We start from the raw sequence: 19,423 nt of genomic DNA, 5'->3' as shown, positions 1-19,423 counted from the left end.
TGGTTCCCCTGGATGTCCAGCTATTTGAAGAGGAGAAAGAAAAAGAAACTCTCACATTTCCAATCCACCAATGTGGCCCTGGGTATTTACAAGCTTATCGTTCACGTTTTCTTCTCGCCCAGGCCTGTGCTGCTGCCCAGCTGCCCAGTTCTTTGGGATATACTTCTGGGGTCCTTATATCCGCCTCAGCCATAGTCCCAAGCCTCTTCCTATGACACCTCTTCAACTTGTTTGCACGAGCTTCCTGTTACCCTACTCACTAGGACAGGAACTGTGACAGGTCCACCTTCTGAAGACATTGGCAGCTGCGTGGTGCCTCCATCTGCCAGGCGCTTGCCCATCTGTTTTGGCCATTCAGCGGTGTCCGTGCTATGTTTTAACTTCTCAATTTCCTACAGTGCCTTCAGAATCACAGCGAGTGGTTTATTTGCTACAGGATTAACAGGAGATCGTTTTGGTGGCTGATGTGCAAGCCCCAAGTGCTTAGGACCTGCATGCATTTGGGGGTGTGTGGTTACCCTGTAGGCTCAAGAAGAGGTTCTATAGAATGCAGAGGCGTTCCCGACCCTTTCCAGCCCGGCAGACACTGCCCTAGTGCTTAACTACATGCAGGTGGGGAGGTGTAAATGACATTAAGCAGTGTGGCTTCCCAGGGACAAAGCCCCGACAGTCTGCTCGTGTGGGATGCCTACAGCTAAGCACAGGGCATCTGTCGGTGGAACTGTTATTGCTTCTCTACACCAGTCTCAAGAGACACATTCCCAGCTCACAGCTCAAGTGTGGATCCTCTGCTGGAATGAGTGATCTCCTCTGTAAACCTGTTCCTTGTATATGTGATTTAAAAGAATGAGTTTCTAGACCTTGAATGCCGGGAACCACAGCAAAAATAAGCCAGGGCGCACACACAGAGGGGCATTTGGACACTTCCCAAGACGGTCCTCCTGAAGCAGGCAGTTGGGCCATGTGTCCCCTGTCATGTCAGAGGAACTGAATTACACTCCAGACTCCAGAGGCCCACAAACTGCTGTCATCCCTCTATTGCATTACCAAGGCTTCCCAAAGAACTGTGGTTGTTCTCAGTGGGAGGGGGCCTGGAAAGAAAGAGCAGGTGGGGGTGACCCTTGGTAGAAGCCGCTGCTGCCCCCACCCCAGCCTAAGTCCTGTGTAGCTAGAGACGTGCAGCGCTCTGAAGGACCCGTGTGTGTGTGTGTGTGTGTGTGTGTGTGTGTGTGTGTGTGTGTGTGTAATACCCTGGTGGTAAAGTGGTGGCAGTACAGAGGGAGGGAGGGAACAACCACAATGTCACTGCGCTGAGGTGCCAGGTGTGACAGACACCGCTGAAAATACGGAAAACAAACCTCCCTCACTGAGATTTGTGAATAGTTTTTCAAATGTAACCAAACAGATTTACACAGTAGCGTTAAGATCATACTAGCCACCCTTCCCCGATTCTGAAAGGTGACTCCCAAGGCTTTGGGTTTTCCAAAAACCAACAGGAGTTGTTTCCAAAAACCAACAGGAGTTGTAAAACCATCACCTTTTTTTTTTTAAGTGAATTAAAACCTTGGGTTTGATTATTCCAGCAAAAAAAGCACCAAGAAAGTTCACTTTATTGTCTATGTTTCATGTTTTGAGAGTTCAACCATATTTGCACAGTTGCAGCAGATCTACATTTTACTAAAATGGACTCATGCCAAAAGGCCAGAAATACCGTATTTGAGTGTTTGCTGAATGTTCTTATGGTTAACAAGGGGGAAAAAATTCAACTGCAAGTATCATTAACTGCAAATACAGTGTTTAAAATGTATGCCAAGTCACGTCTCCCATGGAGAGGGTTAATTTACTTTTTCAGCCACGATTAAAGATGCAGGATTTAACACGTGCATTAAAACTTGCCAAGAGTTACCTGAAAGGTCAGGCAATAAAGGCCGAGTTGATTATAAGATCATAATCCTTAATAAAGTGAGGTCTTGAAATACAGCGTGGCCGGGGCTCATGTCTGAGATCCTCTCCATGGTGTGTGTGTGTCCTGACTTCACAGTGTCTTTTCTGCACCAGCTCCCTTGGTTTTCATGCCTCAGCACTTCCCTCTGCTGCCCCCCTCCACCTCTACCCCTGCAGGTTTGCCTGGGAACTGAATACTGGATGTTCTTCCATAGAGCTCCAGCAGGAAATTGCAGCCGAGGGCCTTACTACCTGGGGTGAGTTTTTCCCTGCAGCGCAGTGGGATGAGGAAGCCAGCGTGAAGTGCAGGTTACCCGGGACAGGTCACAGACCTGGGGACACACTGCCTTGTGCTAATGAGTCACCACGCCTGCACCCCTTACCTCGGCAAAGACGGCTGTCATTTCACAAACTAGTTGGCAATTCTTAAACTGGTGGTGAAACCAACCAGCCATTAACCTCATCTATCACAGAACAGCAGCTGTCTTTTTTTTATTTTATCATCATCATCATCATCATTATCTAAGACAGGGTCTTACTATGTAGCTCTGGATGTACTGGAGAATTCACTATGTAGACCAGGCTGGCCTCCCAGATATCCACCTGCCTCTGCCTCCCAAGTGCTGGGATTAGAGGCAGGCAGCCTGAGGGCCATAACAGGGGTGGAGGAGTAAGTCTTCTTTAACCAGGGCTAAACACCGGGGCTATTTCCTCCATTCAAACTCTGAAGAAAAATGGATGCAGAGCAGGCTGGGACTCAGAGAGGGTTTGCAGGGTAGAGGGAACTGGGCACACACTGATTTCCTTGCAGGACTCACCAGCTATATGAATGTGGACAATTTAACTAGTTGCCTTAACTTTGTTCCCTGCTCTGCAAGATGGAACTAACAAAGCCCACTCACAGGGTTGGAAAGGCTTTAAAAGAAATGATACAAGTGATACACGCAGTCAACGTCTGATGTCAAAACACTTGGCAAAGTTCTAAGCCTTCATACTTGCTCACAAGTGGGGTCAGGCAGTGATTAAGAGTCTGGGGTCTAGAGCTAGAAGGCTTTGGTTTCCATCTTGCCCCCACTATGATAACTGAAGGCATTTGATAAGTTACATAAACTTCTCTGACTCAGTTTCTCTATGATTAAAAGTAGAATTTTATCACAAGTGATAGCTACCTAATAAATACTTGCTGCTTTTATTTCACTGGAGGAGCTTGTTCCTACTTCGATCAATGATGCATCGAATGAAAAGAAACATTCGTCCAGTGTGTGCTTTTTCTCTTTTTTTTTTTTTTTTTTTTTTTTTTTTTTTTTTTTGAAGTAGGAAGACTGTATGCATTTATGAGTTCTGGGGCAGAATCAGGCTGCCATACAAAGGGTGGGGCTAAACTGTAATATGAAAGGAAAACTCAAAAGGGGCTGTAAACCACCCACCAGGGAGCTATTTCTTTTGTAATGTGCATTCCATTTCTTCTTTCTCATGCTTTTTAATTCCTTCCACATTTCCTGCCGTAATTATCAAATGTTTAGTTTCTGACCTCACTTTTCTGGAGACTGGAGCCCGGGGAATTTAGAATTGTTTATTTTCTGTCCATAAACCTTTGAGTTAATGGAGGGGCTTGTGAGCATAGGGGTTTGTTGGTTTGTTTGTCGTGCCCCAGGAGGGTCACTGGAGTTGAAAAGAAAACATGGGGGGGGGGGGCGGAGAAAAGAAAGAAAGGAAGAAAGAAAGAAAGAAAGAAAGGAAGGAAGAAAGAAAGAAAGAGAGCTGCTGCATGTTTTAATGGGAAACCAGAGGGCCCCAAAGGCAGTCGCAGAATCTCACACTTGCTCAACTGAGTTTAAGGGAAAATTTGGACTGTAAAAGGCACTTATGGAGGCCAGATAATAAAAAATAAATAAATAAAATAAAATTTAAAAATCCAGGACATTTTACAAAGAAGAAAACGCATTTTGGGGAATCACAGTTCACTCTATAAAAGAGGAAGGAAATTTCATTTTGCTATTAAAAATCTTTTGAATCCTCCCCCGCCAGGAAAGACTTGGAGAGGAAAAGTCCGTAACTGTTCGCAGTCTCCTCTGAAGTGAACAGAAGAACTCAAGGCGCCTTTTTGAACTCGGCTGCAGCTCTGGCCGCCGCCTCTGCTCCTATCCGCCCAGCCCATGCCCTCTCCCCACTCCCCAGCTTCCCTCCATATTAGGCGTGGTGGGGCTCCAGCTCAGTGGCCCAAACTACTTCAGAATTGAGATTTAAGTTTGTTAAGTAGAATTTCTGCTCGGAGCGCCCCAGACTCCCACTCTATCGCAAGGATGGGGACCCCAGCCCCACCTCCAGAGAGCATCCCAGGGGCGCTCGCCGGGCCGCCGGGCGCGCAAACCCCAGAGACCGGTCACCTACCTCGCCGTGGACCAGGGCGACGGCCACCAGCGCTAGCGCCAGCCAGCGTTTCCACATCTGCGGAAGAGAGCAGAGGGTGAGACTGAAGGCTCTGGGCCCCGCGCGGACCCTGGAAACTTCCTCGGGTCCCGCAGACTCGTCCCCTCCTCCTAGCACCCTCGGCGCCCGCAGCCACCCAGCCTCCTCGCCGCGCTCACCGTGCTCGGGTCCGGGGCTCCGGAGGGCGCGGGGTAGGGCAGAGAGCTGGAGTCGAAGATGGGATCTTCGCTGATCGCCAGGCTCCGAGGAAGTCCGACCTGGGCTCGCCGCCCCTTAAGACCCCTCCTTCCCCGCCCGCCGGCCCCCCAGCTCCTCCCCATTCTCCTCCCCTTCTGCAGCGCAGCCCCCGCGAGCGGCGCTCCCTCCTCCCGGCCCCCGCCCGGAGCCCAGGAGCTGCCAAGCACCGCAGGCATCCTTGCCCTCTCCCGACCCTCACCAAGGATCCTCAGGCATCTCAAGAGAAGGCACGAGGTGTCCATGTCTCGGGGGACCCTGCAACAAAGGCGGGGGAAACCGCGGAAACCCCATCCCCGGGAGGGGCGCTGGCCTGCGGCAGTCCGGGTGACACCAGGAACTAGCTGCGGGCTGCAGAGCCAACCTGGTGGACAGCACAGTGGGAGCCCATTCCTGAGCTGGTACTCGAACTTAAGCATCCCAGAGCCACCCCCATCTGTGAAAGGGATAGAGAGAGCAGAGGATGCGAGGGTGTTACTACAGCCCAAGTAGAAGAAAGTGGGCACTGGAGCTGGAGAAGGGCTGGTGAGCAGAAGGCTACTTTGCATTCAACTGTGGGTGTACTGGATAGAGGGCATAACTGCCCTGCTCTGCTAAGAGCCTGAGGGCAACCTTTTTATATCCTTCCCTCTAATCCAGGAACGTGGTCCCCTCTCCTCCATCCACTCCTCACCAGTGTTCCTGTTAGTACCCTTGCCATTTCTGGAATTTTTTCCCCCATATTTACTCATCCCATAGCGGTCTTCAAAGGTGTGCCGCCTCTGTAATGGTGCTGACCCCCTATGTTAAGAATCTATTTCCTGCCTTCACTTCCCTGTCTCTGGTGACCAGGAATAAATAAATCTATGTGTGACACTTCAGACCCAACATCCGGAGGCTGCACCCCACTTTCCCCCAGTTCAGGGGTTCCAGTCATTACTTCTTTCAGAGTTTGCCTCCCAAACCCCTGTGCTTTTCCCGTACCAGGTCTGTCACCATAACCTGATCGGTTTCCCGCAGAGATCTCCTATGCGGCCTGCAGTCCTGTGCCCATGTTTACTGCCCTATCGCCGTAAACTCTTCTTCCTCGCTCAGAAATTCAAGAAGCCGCCTCTGGTAGCAGATTGACTCCAGGCATACTCATTCTTGTCTGCACTGAAAAATAAAAAATTGCCATTTTCTTTCACTCTGGGGTTGAGACATTCAGGTTTCATGTCTTCAGCTACTGAGAAATTTCATCCACGTTCTTCTTCCACATCAAATGCAGACTTTCTGCCTTCCTTGTGAGCACTCCGTTACTCCGTGTGCCTAACCTTCTCTCTCTTCACCCTCTTCACCACACACCCCATTGCTCACATCACACCAGGTTTCATGGTGTCCTCTGAACTTGTCCAATTTGTCTTCTACCAATACCTACTGCTGAATTGTTAGAAGGTTTCAAAATCATGCCTAAATTCCACACTGAGATAGTTGCAGGTATTACATGGATGGAAAAGAAAATGTGGACTCTGTTGTTCCTGGTCAAACTGGAATGTTGGCCGCAGCTCTAGAGCTGACAGGGCAATGGGTCTGCTAGTGCAGAACCCCAGAACTGAACAAACTCCACAGGAACAGGGAGAGCTGGAAAACCTGCTTGTGTAAAATCAGCGGCACGAGAAAGCAAAAAACAAACAAAAACAAAAACCACTTGCTATTCTCTAAGAGGGATGTCCTAGTTCACCCTGACTATTGACTTGACACAGCCTGAAGTTACCTAAGAGAGAAGTGCCTAGCTTAGATGGACCGGTGTCTGTGGAGACACTGTCTTCATTGATAAATTGATATTGGAGGACCTAGCCCACGTGGGCAGCACTGTTCTTTGGGCATGTGGTCCTGCGTTGTAGAAAAAAGCTAGCTATGTATGACCTGCAAGCAAGGCAGCAAGCAGCATTCCTCCGTGGTTTCTGCCTCAGGTTCCTGCTGGCGGTTCCTTCTGCCGTGACTTCCTTCAGTGGTGGACTGAGACCTCGAAGATGAAATAATCTCTCCCCTAAGTTTCTTTTGGTCCGGTGTTTTATGGCAGCAACAGAAAGGAAAACCGAACAAGGGGAGAGTGACGCGTTCTTTGATGCACACCAGGCAGATATTGAATGCCTCCCAGCTTGTTGGAACAAGATGAGTAGGAAGCAGATGACCCCCATCATTTCCCCTGCCTGTCATCGTGCTGGGGTTCAGGGAGGGAGCTCGGATGGATTAGGTTTTGCTACTGTCCTCTAAGAATTAACAACGCTTTGTTCCCTTCAAAACTGGCGAAGCCCTTCCTCTACTGAAATTCGCTTTATTGTCTTCAGAACCCAAAGTGGAGTTTCACTGCATCTCTTGAACCTTTCTTGACGACAGCTTGGGGTAGCAGAAAGTGCTTGAGTTTGAAGTCAAACCAACCTGGCTTTCTATCCTGGTATAGCACTCGCCAGCTGCTAATGCTCTGTCCCATCCTAGGTTCCGGCATCTGACCAATGACGGTGATAATGCCCTTTAGGGGCTTGTAAAATTTCAAGTGGAAGGTTATAAAAAGTGCCTGGCAGATAGATAGTAGCCATCTATAAATGGTAGCCATTATTACTTCATCGATCTGCCTTGCATCTAAATTGTACCCGGTACTATGTGCCAGGTAAATGAAAGTATCCGACGTGCCATATTTTTAGTTCACTGTTATAATAAACTTGAAGGCCTTTGAAAAGTGACTTCTATCTTCCAATAGGAAAACTGAACATCAGAAAAATTCAGATATTTTCCCAAGATTAGATAGCTTTGCAATTTGGTATTTATTGTACATTATTATTCTCTGTGTAATACTTAGAACATAATTGTTCTTGATTCAGAGTATAAATATACAATCAAGCAGAGCCAAAAAGAAATAAAAATAACAGCAAAACAAGCTATAAGAGGGAGTTGACAGTTGTGTTTGGTGAGGGATATTTTTCACTGTGAGTGATAGATACTTAAGTGGCTTCTCTGAAGAAGCCAATTTAAATAAATAGCTGTGTTGGTAACTGTTATTTAGTGACCTGTGTAGCTGAGAAGTCCCAGGATAATGGCTGGATTTAGGCAAGTCTGCACCTACGAGTTCAAACATGTCCCCAAGGACTGATGATGTATTACATCCTTTGTTTCTACCTTCAGCAGCTGTTTCTTTCCTGGGTTTTACAGGGTGGTCCCGAGAACTGCAGTCTGCAGGGTGATAAGCTGACCTGTAGTGGTCTCATGGAGGTGAGGGAGTTAACCTTTTTCGGGAGATGTCATAGAAGTCTTAAGACATGCTTCTACAGTCCAAGGAGCGTTCCTTGTTCTATTTTTCTCTTCCTCCCTCCATCTCTTCTTTTCCCCTTCTCTCTCTCTCTCTCTCTCTCCCTCCCTCCCTCCCTCCCTCCCTCCCTCCCCCTCTCTCTCTCTCTCTCTCTCTCTCTCTTTCTTTCTTTCTTTCTTTCTTTCTTTCTTTCTTTCTTTCTTTCTTTCTTTCTTTCTTGACAGACTCTCACTTGTAGAATATTAGTTGAAGATGTGTTACATTTGTTCATGCTGTGGAATATTTGTTTAGTGATGCAAAGATGTGTTGCATTCCTTTATGATGCATTTGTTTAATTCTGTGAAGCTGTGTTACTGTGCCTGTCTAAAACACCCGATTGGTCTAATAAAGAGGTGAATGGCCAATAGTGAGGCCAGAGAAAGGATAGGCGGGGCTGGCAGGCAGAGAGAATAAGTAGGAGGAGAAATTTAGGAAGAAAGATCAGGGAGCAAGAAAAGGAGAAAGAGAGGAGAGCTGGATGAATTTCAGGCCAATGTGCAAAGTGGACAGTGTCTGAAGAATGTCACCTGAGGCTGTTCTCTGACTTTCACATGCACTCACACACACATGCATGCACACTCACACTCATGTACACCTACACACATACACACAGACGTAGAGTAGAAATAATTAAATGAAGAACAATATGATAAGAAGATAAAATGCATTCTTTAGTCCTCATGCATGAGTGGGATAGTTGGTCTCCCATGTCTCTAGGTTTTATAGAAATAGATTCCACTAATCACTAACAGAAATATTCAGGAAAATGTTTGCACTGGTAATGAACATGTTACAACTTCTCAACCTTGTCATTGTTCCCTAAATAATGTGGCCTAATGGCTAGTTGTAGTGTTTATATTTTGTTGGGTACTGTAAGCAATATAGATATGATTTAAAGTATATGGGAAATTATAAAATAGGATATATGTAAACACTGCACCACTTTATATAATTGATTATCTATGGATTCTGGACACTTCTGAGGGACCCGGGAAACACTTTTCCAGGATAACAAGGGATGACTGTATATGAATTGCTGTAGACAGACAAAAATAAAGGAAAACAGCAACAACAAATATTACAACAAATTATGTCTTGTGGGAGATTTGAGGTAAAGTAAATAAAAACAGGACTGTCTCAAGTGTTGCTGAGATTATCGCACTGGTTACCTCCAGGTTCAGTAGTGAAATCTGCAAAGAATTGCTATCTGATGAGCAATTAAGGAAAGCAGTTGCAGGATAATGTATTCTTAATAAGGCACTGCACCTTTAATGGAAACAGTATTTCTACAGGAGCTATGAGAATAGAGCCACACAGGGAGGGCTTCCAGGCAGGGGCTGTGGCCAGGCTCAACCCTGAAACCTTCATTGTATTATTAAAGAGAAGGGACTACAGCAAGGACCCCAAGGCTGGAGCTGCACAGTGTGGGACAAAAGCCACTGATATGGTTAATGTGACAGATTTCATACACCACCACACGGCAAAGTATTTGTCATACTTAGTAATGACATGAGAAGTGACTGGAAATATTTTATCCGTATTGATGCTCCCAGATGATCTTGGGACAGAGGCTTGAGATGCTGTGAAACTTGAAAATCTGCATCTTTATTTGACAAAAAGACAGCTGTTTCCAATTTGTTATTGTTTATTTATGTGTCAGCATGGTACTCCCTATCAGATTAAAATAAACCTGCACACAATCCATCATTTCAGGATAGAGAACAATGCTAATAAGGAGTGCTAAAGAGCAGTCACTTTTGGAAAGAAATATGCTATGGAGAAATATTTTGAAATTGGATTCATGGATGTATCTTATAATTAAGTGATTTTTGTCCAAATTAAGACTTTCACAGATGCATATTTGTTTTAAAACTCTGACATAATCTTCTAAGCGTCCCAGTGGCCTGTTTATCCTTTTGATAAAAATATAAAAATGCAACAACTTTTATTTAAATTGAAAAATGAATGGTTTATAGGGAAATTTACTCATCAAATTTCCACAAAAACCTTTGCAAGACTGATTCCTAGGGAGGAGAACTGAATATCTGAGTTTGGGGAGTGAACAGAGGGGACCCGTCTTCACTCAGATCTGTGAGTTGGTGAGTGTATTCATCCTGGAAGGTTACCACAACAGGAAACTGTGGAAGGAGGAGGTGGCATCAGCCACCTAAACTTATTTCTCACCATTCTGAAGCTAGAAGTCCAGGAATCTGGGTGGGCTGGTTGTTCTGAGGTCTCACTCCCAGGCTTGCCCAGCATCCCTCTCCTCAGTGGTCCTCATGTGGCCTTTTGCCTGCTGTCTGTCCCTCTTATAAGGAAGGGTACCGGTGGCACCAGATTAGAGCCTTCCCTACGATCTTACTCAATCTTAATTACCCATCCAAATATAATAAAAGTTACCTACAAGTTTGGGATAGATGCACTTCCAGCAACTACAAGGAATTCACCTCTCCCACTTTGAAGGCTTTAATGAACTGGTCTTAGAAGCACACTTGCAGCATGGCTTTGTAGCCATATTCAACAAATATTTCTAAATGGGATGATGACATCACACTTACTTAATTTATTACTATTGTTGTTGTTCCAATGAACTAAAACAATGTTTTGACTGTATGTAGCATGTATGAGGCACTTGGTTCAGTCCCCAGTCCCACACATTCACACATACACACTGTGGTGGTTTGAATGAAAATGGCCCCATAGGCCCATAGGGAGTGGCACTAATAGGAGGTGTGGCTTTGTTGGAGGAAGTGTGTCACTGGGGGTGGGATTTGAGGTCTTAGATGCTTAAGCCACATCCAGTGTCTCCTTCTCTTTCTGCTGTCTGCTGATCTGGATGTAGAGCTCTCAGGGATCTCTCCAGCACCATATCAGCCTGTGTGTCACCATGCTTCCGGACATGATGACAATGGACTAAACCTCTGAACTGTAAGTCAGCCCCAATTAAATGCTTTCCTTTATAAGAGTTGCTGTGGTCATGGTTTCTCTTCATAGCAATAGACACCCTAAGATACACACGGACATAAAAACCTTTTTAAAATGTGCATTGATTTCTCTTTAACTCCTGTGTCTCTTCCTGCTGGGATATGCTATAATTAGCCCACAGTTACTGGTGGTGGTATATAACTAGAAGCCTGAAGATCATTTGTAGCTGGAGAGCTTCTCTCCAGGTCCTACCAAGCCCCGGCAGTCCAACAGCCCACTTACAAAATAAACACACAGACGCTTATATTATTTACAAACTGTATGGCTGTGGCAGGCTTCTTGCTAACTGTTCTTATATCTTAAATTAATCCATTTCCATAAATCTATACCTTGCCACATGGCTTGTGACTTACTGGCATCTTCACATGCTGCTTGTCATGGCAGCGGCTGGCAGTGTCTCTCCCACTCAGCCTTCCATTTCCCAGAATTCTCCTTTCTCCTTGTCCTGCCTATACTTCCTGCCTGGCCACTGGCCAATCAGTGTTTTATTTATACAGAACGATGTCCACAGCAATCATTGGCTACAGAAAACAGAATCTCACATGCAGGACAAAAGGACTCCTTAAATACAATATTTTCATGGTTAGTTAATCAAACTCATGGTGACATTTTGACTAATCACTGAGAATACCCACGACAAGATTCTTTGATCAGTGACTTGGGAAAAATAAAGTATTTATTCAACATTTGATTGTTGTTGTGTCTAGTGCAGTATCCGTTTCTAGAGGTCAAGAGTATCTCAAGACACATACAATTACTTCTAAGTTATTTTCGGGAAATTTTACATGTTAGTTGTATACTTTTTCATATTATAGTCATAGAACTACGTAGGATTTTTAAATGTCAAGATATGCAGGACGTGCCCATGCCTTTTTATGTTGTGTGCTTCCGCTGCACTTCAAGTGACAGCATTCGCCTTCATTCCCATGCCACTCATCAGCTGCACATTGCACCTTCCCCTAGAGCAACCGTTCTCAACCTGTGGGTCGTGACACCTTTGGCAAACATCTGTCTCCAAAAATATTTGCATTAAAATCCATAACAGTAGCAAAATTACACTTTTTAAGTAGCCATGAATGAAAATAATTCTATGGTCTGGGGGGAGGGTCACCACACCATGAGCAACTGCATTAAAGGGTCACAGCATTAGGAAGGTTGAGAACCATTGCCCTAGAGGGAAAGACTTGGAGAAAACCAGTCAGCACATTTCATCCCCATGGCCACAGTGAGTTCAGAGCAGGCATCTGACTGAAGTCAGTCAACAGAGCTAATGAAATCCAATTCCAAGACTTGTATCTGTCCATCAGGAAGGCTGGCCCTCTGTGCTATTGACCTGGGTACTGGATGCCTGAGTTTGGATCTACCGGATTCCTTTTCCGGGGCCTGAAGACACAGAGACAGGAAGTGGAGTCAGGGACATCATCAGAGCCTCAACTGCTTTTGTCCCTGATTTGGCCCTTGACTTTTGGGGTTCTTTTTGTTTGTTTTATTTTGACACAATCAAGAAAACTGCAGCTGATCACCAGGCCACACAGACTGCTACAGAATATCTAAGACAATAAGATACTATAAACACCTTCACTAATCCTTTAAGTAACAGTTGTCAGAGTTCTGAACTAACACTCCCGGGAAAAGGGAAGTGAGTCTTCTCACACCTCCGTGAAGAGCCAAGGTTCTGTCCACAGCCCTTTGCGCCTCCTCCACTGCCCAGCCTGCTGCAGACACAGACCTGTGTGATTTAAGACATCTTTTCCTTGGCTCACGGAGCCCAGATCATGTTCATCAAAGCCCAAAGGAAACTTGCTGGCTTGGTGAAAGGCAGGAACCTTGGTGGCTCCTGGGGGGCTAAAGGAGCTGCTGGAAGTAAGTAAAATCTCAGAGAGCTGAATGAAATGTGTGATAGGTTAAAAAAAAAAAGTCCCTGCAAGACACACTGTTGCCTTATATGGCAGAAGAGTGAGTGTGTTCTTACACGTCAAAGAAGTGATTAAGGTCCTGAGCAGAGGAGGATTATCCAAGTGGGCAGCTCTAAAGGCGGCGCATGTGCATCGCTCGGAAAGAGGAGCGGAGCAATGTGCACAGGTAGACGAGGAGAAGAGAGGCACAGAGATGGGGAACAGGAAGACCGAAAATGGAGGATGGAGTGTTGCGGCCCCAAGCCAGGAAACGCCAGGGAATGGCTGGCACGAAAAACAAGTTCTTCCCGGAGGGAAGTGAACCCTAATGACATCGATGTGGGGCTTCCGGTCTCTAGCTTTGTGTGAGAAGGGATGTCTGCTGTTTTAAGCCGTTCACATTGTGGTAGCTGTAGGAAACTAATGCCAGACATAATGTTGTGAGCCAGTTAGTCTCTCTCTGTCTCCTTCTCCCCCTCTCCCTCTCCTTCTTTCCCTCTCCCCCGTCAATCCCCCCTCCTCCGATCTCTCTCTCTCTCTCTCTCTCTCTCTCTCTCTCTCTCTCTCTCACACACACACACACACACACACACACACACACACACACACACACGACTCTCATCTCATGCTGCTGTTTTGGTTTTTCCATGTGGCTGTAAAGAAGGCTGCCGTGTGGCTGAATTCCCATCTTCTCTCTGCCTTGGCATCCTACCATGAGACAAGCTTTTATTCTTCTCAGGCCCTAAGATCCATCCAGGGAAGGGTTCTGATTAGGCCCGCTTATGCCCTGTGCCCACCCCTTGGACAAAGCATACTGCCAAGGAGGAGGTTCTGGGTTTGGCAGTGTTTGGTCTTAATACCATCCTTTAGTAGGGTACCCAGTCTTATCACTAGCTTTACAGTACATATGGAATAGAGGAGGAGGGCTTTCCAAAGAAGGGCCATTAGATAACTCAGTATCCACTAAGAGGCAGTAGACCTGATGCCTGGGCTCTTACTCAGCTTAAGGACACCATGAGGACATAAAAGATTGCGGCAAAACAATAATAAACTTGTCCTGTGGACATGACAGGTAAGAAGTGTCTACTGGGGCAGCAATGGTCAGTCAGAATGGGGGCAGGGAGGGTTTACCATCCACTTTCTGATTGCGTCTGAGGCCTTCCCCACCAGAGGGAATCTACATCCAGTTCTGTAAGCCTAGTGAAAAGCCTGAAGCTGGGGAGGTTATAGGTTGTATTGGGGAAGCTGCTACTTTCGTTTTGCTAAATGGAAATGTGTTGGCACAATTGTTTTCTGAATAGTTGTGTTTATACCCATAAACCAGTGCTACCGTCTGCTTTGGTCAGAGAAACTCGCTTTTACAGGGGGCAGTGGTAGTTTTAGAGACTCAGCTGATGAGGACAACGGACTGCAGAATGCTGCAGTCATAAGCCACATGTCCGTGTCACTCTCTTACAAGACGAGAATGTGAGAGTCAGAGGTTGGAGCGGAGAGAGGCGAAGTACGACAGAGCCATCGCGTACCGGACATCGTAGAAGTTGTGATTACTGGACATAGTAGACGTTGTGATTATTAGCATAAGGCCTGCACAAGATTGGGCCTGTTGACAACTTGCCTGTGGTACGTGTGAGGGTGGGAGAACAAGCCACTCCATGACGACTGGCTAGATATCTGGAGGTAGGATAATGCTGGAAAGGGCTCACAAAGCCCTGCCCTCCCTGTAGGAGTTAATAGCCAGCAGGAGAGGGAGAGACATTCTTGCTGGGGGATGGTCTGTATGTCAAATCTGTTGCTCTGATTGGTCAATCAATAAAACACTGATTGGCCAGTGGCTAGGCAGGAAGTATAGGCAGGACTAACAGAGAGGAGAAAAGAAAGAACAGGAAGGGAAAGGGAGTCACTGCCAGCCGCCACCATGACAAGCTGCATGTGAAGATGCCGGTAAGCCACGGGACAAGGTATAGATTTATGGAAATAGATTAATTTAAGGTATAAGAACAGTTAGCAAGAAGCCTGCCACGGCCATACAGTTTGTAAGCAATGTAAGTCTCTGTGTTTACTTGGTTGGGTCTGAGCGGCTGTGGGACTGGCGGGTGACAGATTTGTCCTGACTGTGGGCAAGGCAGGAAAACTCTAGCTACACATTCTCTTCAGTGGCGTAGCCACTGTTGGGAGCCTGTACTCTAATAAGTAATCCCCTACCCAGGATTTTATAAGAAGCCCTAATAAAAGGCAGTGGGTCCCCAAAACAAAAACCAGCAAACAAGCCTCTCATCTTATCCTACCTGCCCCCTCCAAAAAACAACATGAAAAGAGCTGGGTCAAAGAAGATCAGCAGGGGCGGTTGAGGAGCAAGAAGAGGTAATGTGAGGTAGACATGATAAAATATACATTGTGCAAATGTGTAAGATGTCATAAAAACCTTATTATTATATATAATTAATGTGCATGCATAAAAGTACAAAAAATACAAAAGGAAAGGAGAAGAAACCAAAGCACTTGCTCTGAGCACAGGGAAGCTTTCTTTTCCAGAGCAGATAAAAACAACTCTTTATAATAATCCAGGTGCAGACCGAAAGCTGTTTGATTGATCAAAACGATGATTCTGCAATCCTAAATGCCACCATCAGAGCAGAGCTGTCCTCGGCCTGTTGAGTGTGGCCCCGTGGCTCCTGAGGTCCCTGGCAGTATCGTCTCTCCTGGAGGATTTTCCATGGCCAGACGCCCATGGCTGAGACAGACTTTGCCTCACTCTCTAGCAGTTGACTTTTCTTCTTTCTCTCCCCTTTTCCCCCACAGCCTCTCCCCCCTCCCCCCGCCCTTTAATATCTTCTCCCCCCCCCCTCTTTCCCACTTCCACTCTTGGGGGAAGAAGCAGGATGCTAATATGCCAGCCTCGGGCTTTGTGGAAAGCAATTTATTCTATGTTTTCCCCACTGAAAAGGAAATGCCTTCGCTTGTCTAGTTTAGGTGGAAGAGTCTGTTATCAGCATAATCACAGACATTTATCATAAAACCTCACTGACTGACAGTCTCTCAAGGGTCTGCACCACTCGCCGGGAGTGAATGTGGGGGAGCCATGAGCGACGGCAGGGTTTCTGTTAACCTTTGGGGTATCACTTTTAATTCATCACTGAAACGTAAAAATAGGTGAGAGGAGATGCAGTTACTCGGACAAAGTGACTAGTGCACAAGGGTCAGGTAGGAAAACCCAGCCCATCAAAGAATGTGTGGATGCAGCAGAAAACGCTCCTTCTTACCAGCTTTTTTTTTTTTGGTGTACAGAAACGCTGAGCCAAGCTGCTGAATAGCCAGTCCTGCAGTGTGAGCCTTTCAGGTAGCAGCCTTCTCCAGCTGGGGTCCACCCTGCCCTGTCTCTTCTCCCCTCATTAAATTTGGAGTTGCTCACATTTGCTTTCAGAGAAAGCTTTCTTTTTCGTTACTGTAATGAATGAATGCAAGGACTGAAGAAATATTTTTGCAGGGAACACTTAGAGTCTCTCTGTCTCTCTGTCTCTGTCTCTGTCTCTCTCTCTCTCTCTCTCTCTCTGTGTCTCTCTCTCTGTCTCTCTCTCTGTCTCTCTCTCTCTGTCTCTGTGTCTCTGTCTCTGTCTCTGTCTCTCTCTCTCTCATGAGGAAATATGCTACTCTCATTTGAATGGAAATCTCTACATCTGATTGGATGTATACTGGGGGGGCCCCCAGGCTACTTCAGATTCAGTGGTTTGCTGGGAGAATTCACTGGACTCAGCATGCAGGACTATGACTTATTACAGTGAGGGGACAAAAAGCAAAGTCAGCGAAGCACAAGGTGCCCGGGACAAAGGACTGGAAACTTGGTGCACATGCGGAGGCGGCGTCTTTACCCTTTGAGTTGTAAGGGAAGGTCGTACTTACTGGCACAAGTTTGTCAGAAACTCAGTGCTCAAAGGTTTTATCCGGAGCTGATCATTTAGCCACATTCTCTCTGCCACATGCCAGACGACTTGAAAGATGTCAAGTGTTAACATAAGTTTAGTGTGTGTGCAAACAGTTGGGGGGGGGGCTGGGGGGCGGGGGCTGGGGGACGGGGGGGGGGAGGGTTTGAACCCTTGGTCTCCAGTTGATGCTACTATTTGGGAAAACTTAGAAGGTGCGGACATGTTGAAGGAAGTGCTACTGGAGGCGCGCTGGGAGAATTAAAAAGAGGACGCCACTCCAAGGGTGCTCTCTGCTTCCTGCTTGCGATTCAAGATGTGAGCCCTCAGTTTCCGCTCCAGCCACCATGTCTGCGGTTTGCCTCGGTGCTCCCGGTCATGACAGACTCATCCCTCGGAACCTGTAAGCCAAGTAAACTGCGTCTACTGGTTGCCTTGGTTGTGGCATTCAATCTCGGCAACAGAAAAGCGACTGACGCAGGTACACGTGGACAATGTGTGGACTCTGCGATTCTAGCCACAGATGAGTCTCTGTGAGTCGTGGCTCACGGATTTAGGTTGAACAAGACTGAGACCGAGAGTTGCAGAGTCTGACCAATCAGGAGAGCGCTCTAATGGGATGAGGAAAACTGGCTCAGTTTGTTCTCTTTGAAAGAATGAGTATTACGGTAGAGGTGGGAATCTAAAGCTCAGACTGCGTGAGAGCCATGTTGCTGGCCCAGATTCCAATGAAAGATGCCCATGAAAGCCGCTGAGCTCTTCAGCCTTGAAATGCCACAGTAAGACGCACCGAGACCTCCTTGTTTATGTTCCTCCAATTGCCTGGCAACAAACACATTCCCTTCATGAATATGGGTGTGTCTTGCCCAAGAAGACTTGGAAGAGCCTGTTAATGCAGCTGTTAATGTTCCCTTCGTTGAGGTACCCAGACACTGAAGTGAGATTAGTTCTACTAGAGGGCATTCAAGGAAGTTGGGGAACACATTCTATCCCATATAAACGAGAAAACGGGAGTAGGTTTAAGAGGAGCTGTAAAAACTATCTGTGTGGCTAAGTCATAGGAGTGACACTGGGAAAAGTGACTGTGTGTGTGTGTGTGTGTGTGTGTGTGTGTGTGTGTGTGTGTGTGTGTGCAATGTCACCCACCACCTAGTTCTGGCACCCTTGTCACACATTCTTAATGAGGCAGGCTGAAGAAGTCAGGATAGTCTGAGATGGGACTCCTCTGTGTGGGGGACTCAGCCTCTGTGGAGGCGGCTGGCAGGGGCTGAGAAGTGGAAAGGGCCACTGTGGAAGCTGCTCCTCTGAATCTGCAGCCGGACTTAAGCAATAAGGTGACCACATTGAAGGGCCCCCTGGGAGGCAGTTGTCGACTCCAGCCCCTGGACTGGCTCTCAGATAGGCGTTCAGTGTATTTGCCAACTTATGGGCTGTGTCTGTCTCAAGAGCTAACATCCTCTGGCTGTGAGATGAGGTGGTTAGAAATGCATCAGATGGGCAGGGCGTGGCTGTAGAAGGAACCTGAGGACCAGCAGTTGGTGGGAGGGACGAGACCTGGTGGCTGACTCTGGGCCCACTGAGGTTGTTGACTGCTGCCAGACGATGATTGGGCAGGAAGGGTCCATCTCAACACCATCACCTTGTTTCAGAAAGGTTTCCTTTATCCGGCATGTGGCCTTTTAGTCGGACTCAGAGTATTTCAGTGCTTTAGCATCATCTTGGAGATAGTGCTAAATGGCAGAATACTTTTCTCTGTCCTTGAGGAGTCCCTAGTGAGTTTCGGCAGTGTACATGATAAGGGTTGTGTGAGAGCATCTGGTCATGGTTTGGGAGCCATTTCCATACTTTGTTGCTTTTTTTTTTTTTTTTTTTTTTTAAAAATGAACTTGTTGTCTTTCCCTGGAATAGGGACGAGGCAAAACGAAGCTTCCCTAGTATTGGGGCTTTGAATAAACAGTGCTGGTTGAGCCAACAGCATCTGAATTACTAGCGACCTGCAGCTTGCTAACTCACCTAAGTTCTTTGCTTCTTAGTTTCCTTCATCAAATGTGACTAATTAGAATAACAGTATCATCCATGGTTCTTCTGAGGATAGGATTGAATACTGAATAAAACATATATAAAAAATATAAACTGTAACAGTCCTTTCCTCCTGGCACAGCCCTAGACTTGGAGGTCTGGATTATAATTCCCACGATCTCCTCAGTTATTGTTTATGGCACAGTTGCTTTTTAAACTTAGCCTTTCATTCTCACTAGAATATCTGCACAGAAATAGCATGTTCCTCTGTTTAATTATAGAATAACTAAAATGAACAGGAATTTTCTATGCTGCTCCTTTAGAAACATAGGCTCAGAATTTAATACCAAATACTATGGCATGATTTTATGTCCTGAGTCTTTGGCGGCATTAGCTTCCAAGTCTCAAAATCCTATTCTTGCAAAGCTTAGTTTGAAACCCAAAAGTAAAGATTTGACGTCGTTATCTGCCCTGCAGTTGTAACAAACGTATCATGGGGCAATGATGACTTCAGGTCTAGGTCAAATGGAGACTGGTAGGGCTGTAAGGTGGAGTACAGGGGCAGAGAGGGAGATGCCTTGAGCTACACAATTGGTGTCTTGCCAGCTGTCTCCAGATTTCCACAAGGGATCAGTTTCAGGACTTCTGTGGACACTTCTACCACGTGTGTTCAAAGTCCCTTAAATAAAATACCA

General features: G+C 46.4%; 1 protein-coding gene across 1 annotated transcript in view; it reads right to left on the bottom strand.

Moving 5' to 3' along the window:
* The window catches only part of Fstl1 (follistatin like 1), a 53,215-nt gene extending 48,472 nt beyond the window's left edge, over positions 1-4,743 (bottom strand). Inside the window, exons 1-2 of the mRNA XM_006975729.4 lie at positions 4,533-4,743; positions 4,336-4,392 (exon numbers count right to left, since the gene is read on the bottom strand). Coding sequence (XP_006975791.2) covers positions 4,336-4,392; positions 4,533-4,694 — 219 coding nt within the window. The 5' untranslated portion in view covers positions 4,695-4,743. The remainder of the gene's footprint in view (positions 1-4,335; positions 4,393-4,532) is intronic.
* Between the last annotated feature and the right edge of the window lie 14,680 nt (positions 4,744-19,423).

Source organism: Peromyscus maniculatus, chromosome 12 (genome assembly GCF_049852395.1).
Source record: "Peromyscus maniculatus bairdii isolate BWxNUB_F1_BW_parent chromosome 12, HU_Pman_BW_mat_3.1, whole genome shotgun sequence".
Taxonomy (NCBI): domain Eukaryota; kingdom Metazoa; phylum Chordata; class Mammalia; order Rodentia; family Cricetidae; genus Peromyscus; species Peromyscus maniculatus.
Note: the sequence above shows the minus strand (reverse complement) of the source record. Positions and strands in the feature narration are given on the sequence as shown.